This window comes from Hibiscus syriacus, unplaced genomic scaffold (assembly GCF_006381635.1).
Source record: "Hibiscus syriacus cultivar Baekdansim isolate YM2019G1 unplaced genomic scaffold, ASM638163v2 tig00112159_pilon, whole genome shotgun sequence".
In the NCBI taxonomy this organism is placed as follows: domain Eukaryota; kingdom Viridiplantae; phylum Streptophyta; class Magnoliopsida; order Malvales; family Malvaceae; genus Hibiscus; species Hibiscus syriacus.
The window spans coordinates 1,289,871-1,296,452 of NW_024063263.1; the positions used below are offsets into that span (position 1 = coordinate 1,289,871).

The 6,582-nt window shown below is 35.7% G+C and overlaps 1 protein-coding gene across 1 annotated transcript; it reads left to right on the forward strand.

The window, feature by feature from the left end:
* The first annotated feature begins 927 nt into the window (after positions 1-927).
* On the forward strand, positions 928-5,125 carry LOC120175146 (probable dolichyl pyrophosphate Man9GlcNAc2 alpha-1,3-glucosyltransferase). Its single transcript, XM_039181842.1, has 6 exons — positions 928-1,487; positions 1,588-1,771; positions 1,860-1,967; positions 3,389-3,550; positions 4,228-4,480; positions 4,576-5,125. Exons 1-6 carry the CDS (start codon positions 1,072-1,074, stop codon positions 5,073-5,075), a joined length of 1,623 nt encoding a protein of 540 aa, XP_039037773.1. The 5' UTR covers positions 928-1,071; the 3' UTR covers positions 5,076-5,125.
* The last annotated feature ends 1,457 nt before the right edge of the window (positions 5,126-6,582 follow it).

Genomic DNA, 6,582 nt, shown 5'->3' on the forward strand with positions numbered 1-6,582 from the left:
AGAGTAAACTATATAAATGGTCATTGATGTATGAATAAATTTTTAATTTTATTATTTAAGTTTTAAAAGTAACAAAATGATCACCAATGTTAGAGTTTTACAATAAATTAATCACTCAACTGTTAACAGTTATTACTGTAATCACAGAAGTCTAATATGATACATTTGGAAAACTGAATCACCACTATTTGATCAAATTGACACCCTTTAACTAGTCATTAAAACACTATTTGATCACATTGACACCCTTTGACTAGTCATTTTAATTCTCACTTAAAAACACATAAATCTGTGATTGATTAAAGGGTGTAAATGTGGTTAAATAGTGTCGACTCAGTTGACTAAACATGCTACATCATATTTAGTGATTGTGATAATTATTGTTAACGATTGAATAATTGATCTATTACAAAAATGATGACGTTAGTGATTATTTTGTTATTTTTGAAATTTAAATGTTAAATATAGAAACTTATTCATACTTCAAAGACTATTTATATAGATTACCGATAACATTTTTTGAAGAAATAGGGGTAAATTTTGCATTTAGCACCTAAACTATTAGTTTTAGTCTGTTTTAATAACTAAACTTTTATTTTTTTCAAAATCATATCTAAAATTTAGTTTTTATTTCATTTTAGTACACCATTCAAAATTTAATGTTAAGTTTAAAAAAAATGAAAGTTAAAGGTACTAAAACGGACAAAAAATTATAGTTTAGGTACTAAATGTGTTATATTGAACGGTGAGTACTAAAATGAAACAAAAACTGAACGTCAAGTATGATTTTAAAAAATTAAAAGTTTAGGTATTAAAACAGATCAAAATTGATAATTCATGTATTAAATTAATAGTTTACCAAAAAAATAAATTTTGATATTTTCTTTAGAGTGAAAAGAAAGTTTCAAGAATGTCGAAGTTTGTCCAACTCAATCTTTGTGTCTACATACACTTAAACCCTGAATTCCAATTCATTCGCCGAGTCAACTCAGATCTCTCTACTCACCGCCTGCTGCTGCCGCAGATGATCTTTTACTGAAGAAATGAACTTTACAACATAGGAATCGAAGGATGAAGAAGAAAGGAGAAATGAAAAAGGTTAAAAAGGTGAAAGATAAGGTCCACGATGGGGAACACGATGATCCTTGGTGGTGGCTAATTCTAAACGGGATCAAACCCTCGTTCCTTTGTATATCAATATTCGCTCTATTGGTTCGGTTCGCCGTTGGGCTTCATCCATATTCCGGTGCCAATACTCCACCCAAGTTCGGCGATTACGAGGCGCAAAGGCATTGGATGGAAATCACTCTTAATCTTCCACCAAAAGACTGGTATCGCAATAGCAGCGTTAATGATCTTTCTTATTGGGGCCTTGATTATCCGCCATTAACTGCTTACCAGAGTTACATCCATGGGGTTTTCCTTAAAACCTTCGATCCTGATTCCGTTGCACTTTTCACTTCACGAGGCTATGAATCTTACATTGGGTGAGCGTTTTTTTGTTGGGTTTTCAGTGTTACATCTTTTGGATTTTTAATTTTCGATTTATCCACATCTGATTGTGGTTTTTGTGGCACAAAATTGCAGGAATTTGCTAATGAGGTGGACTGTTTTATCTTCAGACGTGCTGATATTCTTCCCGGCAGCTCTTTATTTTGTGTTTTTGTATTCTATTAGGCTTGGAACTGGCCGAAACAGCGATGTAGCTTGGCACATTTCAATGGTTCTGCTGAACCCATGCCTGATCTTAATTGACCATGGTCATTTTCAGGTATTGTCAAGCCTTTTTTCCCACTCCATTTCTATTAAATTATGAAAGATTATATTGGTTATTAATTTTTGTTTGGTTCCTTTTGTAGTACAATTGTATCAGCTTGGGTCTTACCATGGCTGCCATTGCTGCAGCACTCTCTCAGAAGGACCTTGTGGCATCTGTGCTATACTGTCTTGCTCTCAACCATAAACAGGTGACTTATGTTTGTTTTGCTACTTATCCATGTTCTCCATTACATTTCTTAACAACAACTTTGTGATGTCATGTAATTCTAGATAGTTGATAAATGCTAGTAGATGTGAAAGGAAGGAATTTTGATGGAACATAAGAAAAGTGTAGATCATTCGTGAGGTACTGCATGGTGTATGGCTATTTTTATTGGGGTCACTGCTAAAGGAAGTTTTGTGGTGTTCTCTTTAATTTAATAATTTAAACAACATTGGGAATGATTAAGTGATGATAAAAGAAAATGAAAAAGAAAGAAAATTGTAGATATGATGCTTTTGCGGGACAAGGTTTCAATGCTTTTGGTTCTTAGTCGGGTGGATCAGCCCTACCCTTGGGTGCTATGTCTGGCCTTCACTAAGGGAAACTTAGTCCTTTTAGAGCTGTCTTGTAATCTACTGCCTGGGTTCAACGGCTCTGGCTATTTTTTGATTTGGTCTGTTCTTGTCTGCGGACTGGATATGGGGTTATTCCCTGGGTTTTTTTTTTGTGATCTTTGAATGGGTTGGTTGTCTCCTTGAGCCATTGCTTTGGGTGCACACTTTTTCCTCCATTTAGGATTAGGGAGGTTTTTTCTAACAATTACCCTTTTATTGATGCTTTAACTTCTGGACGTGATCAAGCTGTTAGTTGTATGAGAGATTTTATTACTAGAAACTTTTCGCAGGTTACATGCACATTTTCCCTCCCATGATGACATAAGTTATTAGAGTATGACCATCTTTGTTCCTGCAGCCTTCGATTATAGATCAATGAAAAGAAACTTTTCTGATTATCGTTATGCTTTAGCTCTGGTAGTGAAGAAGGTCCTTTTAGGCCTATAGTTGTATAAGGGTTCATGTGCATATCTGTTGGAATCTTGAAAAACCAGCTAGCTTTATAATAACTAGTAGTCTAATTTGAGTATTGGAAGATTTGATCCTTACGGACCTTACCTAGAATAATCATATGCCTTTCGTCTGGTTATATGTATTTCCTAGAATAATCATATGGCTTTCGTCTGGTTATATGTATTTCCTGGGCATTGCTTGGTAGGAAAGAGGTATTTTAGGGATAAATTTCATAGTGACTTTTCTATTTCTATCTCAACCATTAAACTAAACATTTTTCCATCCTTATCTATTTCCTCGGTACCAAGAAGTGCCTCAGTGGAACACGTAGGATGTACAAGCATGAGGGCTATATTTCAGTTAAGAAGCTAACAGAGGATACACTAACAAATGAAAAATTACGGCTGAAGAATTCAACTGTATCAAATAGATTAACATGAAAAATCAACACATCCACTCAAAATTTATTTGTTATTTGTTCTATGTAAGATGTGTATTAGTTGGTTTATTTGGGATTAGAATTTTAATATGGATCTTCCTATGTTTTTATGTTTTCCAGATGAGTGCATATTTTGCACCTGCCTTTTTTAGCTATCTGTTGGGTAAATGCCTGAAGAATAAAAATCCACTAGTCGAGGTTACAAAGCTGGGATTGATGGTTATAGGGACGTTTGCTGTTGTCTGGTGGCCATATCTTCAGTCAAAAGAGGCTGCTTTGGCTGTAAGTGGCAGGATGAAATCATTCTCTCTCTCTCTCCTTCTCCTTCCCTCTAAATTTCTTTACTCCTTAGTTAGCTTTCTGTTCTAAGTTAGCTCTTAAAATTTTTTATAGAACTTCTCTTTTCCAGTTTTTCTCTTGTATGTTTGTGTTATTCATGCAGAATTCATGGTGGTTGTTGAAGGCCTGTGTGTTTGTATTTCATATGTTAATTACACCTTTCCATTTTGATTATAAATTTATTTATGGGATTTATTTTGGATTGGCAACTATATATGTTTTTAATTTTTTTGTCAGACGAGCCCAGATGCTTCTCAATTTTTACTCATACTGCATCTTGGTGGTGTGGAACTAACCTTTAAATGAGATTGGTATTCAAGGCAATAAGCAACCAAGGGAATTAACCTTTCCTTGAGATTTGCCCATCAATGTATGCCATATTGTAATTAATCTTGTCTGGAGAGTGGAGAGTATAATTGCTTGAGGACTAAATGAAACTTATGGATCATTCTCATCACAATGGATAGAAAAAATTCTAGCATCCAATATTTGTTATGTTGCTTTTTACCAGAGGTGACGCATCATACTTATAGATTGAATACCAAGTTACCATCTTGTCGAAAGAAAATTTTCATATTGGTTTTCTTTCCAAATGAAATTAATATTGGTGCTTGTTGCAGGTTCTATCTCGTCTGGCACCATTTGAGAGAGGGATATACGAGGATTACGTGGCTAATTTTTGGTGCACCAGTTCTGTGCTGGTGAAATGGAAAAAATTATACACTACACAATCATTAAGGATTTTTAGCCTTACTGCAACCCTTTTAACATGTCTGCCCTCAATGGTTCAACAAGTCCATGCTCCGAGTAGTAAGGGCTTTCTCTATGCATTGCTTAATAGTTCTTTCTCGTTCTACTTGTTCTCATACCAAGGTTTGTATCTCTTTTCGTTATTCATCCTTCTGGCCTTATTTATTTATTTTCTCGTAACGGTTCTTGACATCATTTCTTATCGTTGAAATATGCAGTGCATGAGAAGTCTATTCTGCTTCCGCTTCTGCCTCTTACCCTATTAGCTTTGGAAGAGCGTCGCTTGTTACTCTGGCTAACACACTTTGCAATGTTCTCTTTGCTTCCTCTTTTACATAGGGACAAACTGATTCTACCGTACATGGCACTGTACTCTCTCTTCATCGTTGTCTATTTTGCACCTGGTGGTCCAGGTGGACGATGCAACGAAAGCAAGACTCTCGATCATAGCCAAAAGAAGACCGGGAGAGGCATGGAATTCATTTCTTTCATCACTTTCCACCCGCTTTTAATGGGCTTTCTGGGTTTGTGCTCTCTGATTCTCCATGTAATTTATCTAACCATGCATCCTCCGAATAGTTACCCTTTCCTCTTTGAAGCAGTGATCATGCTTATCTGCTTCTCTCAGTTTGTTTTATTCACTCTTTACTTCAATTCGAAGCAGTGGATGTTATCCAAACATCTAACATCGAAAGATAACCAGAAGAAGCTTATTTGATTATTACACCAACATTAGTGACATGAGAATACATCAGATTTTTATTGGAATGTAGCAGCAGACTGATTTGTTAGTACTTGGTTGATCAGAATTTACATACTTGGTTTGCATGTCTGTATATGCATGTTCCATGATGAATAGAGCTTGCCAAGTGGTCTGCCTCAGGATGGACCGAGGGGGGTGCTCTGGTGTGATCACACCCCCTGATAATTGAAATTTTCATATAATTTAAGTAATTTTTTTTTGTATTTTTTATTAATTAACTAATTTTTTACGTCGAAATTTTTTTGATTTTGTATTCTCCAAATTTTTAATATAATTTCCTAAATTTGCATATAAAATCTTCAGTCCCTGCCTGCTCCATGGCTTTGTTGCTATAAGTATGCATCCGACAGGTACCTATGAGTCTGATAAACACAGCTTCATAGCTCAAACAAAAGTAAGTACATAGATTCTTGTAGACTGAACATAAGCATAATCATTTCATTAATCATCAGAAAGTGCACATTGTCATCCACTGAACGCCAAATATAAATCCACTACAGAAATACTTGTTGAGTTCGGGTGTAAAATGACACCAAATCCAATAAACTAACAATCAAAATCCAGCTTTCTGAACGATCTACTTGGCGCAGCCCTGTTTTCACAGGTCTTGGACACTCAAACATGCAAACATGAAAAACAATGATTTGTAATGGTCAAAAAACTCGTCTGAGAACGTTACAGTGGAAACTATACACGACAGCAATGGAAGCTACGACACATTTCTGCTGCAATCAAGAAACAAATGAGAGATGAACAGGTAAGGCCAAGAGCGTTGAGATGTTACTAACACGACAAGGAATAATGAAAGGATCTATTGTAATGTTGCGGGCAATAGAGACAATAATTTGTTTTATCTACAATTCAACATGCTGGTCCATTCAAAACAAAGAAAATAAGAGGCTACTCTAATTCATGCGTAACAAATCTACCTGGAGGAAGGGACTGCTTCAACTTGTCAGCCTTCTCGGCATCGGACACACACAGTGTGTGCAAGTACTTGGAGCAACGGACCTTGAACTTTACCACATCTCTGCTCTTCTCGATCTTCACCGACCGCGCATCTTTCCTTCTGGCAGTGAGAAGGAAGTCTTTGATCTCATGGATTTGCTTAGGTTGTGCATCATAACGTGCAAATCAGAGATCAAAACCATAAGGCAGAAGGGTGACGCCTTCATTTTCTGAAAGTATCAGCGTATTCTATTTATCCAATCACATCCATGGAAATATGACTGTAAATACATGAAAATTTTAAGAAAAAGATGAATATATCCAATCACAGGTGGCATACAAACATCATCGATCCCAACTTCTTAAGTTTTCCACTACAAAAATCTAATCATCACATTCAGAATCTTGAATCAATGGGCACTTGCAATACACGAACATCTTAATTATCACATTAAGCACCTGCATCTCACTCCAACTGAACTAAACATCTATGTTTAACTAATGATACTAAATC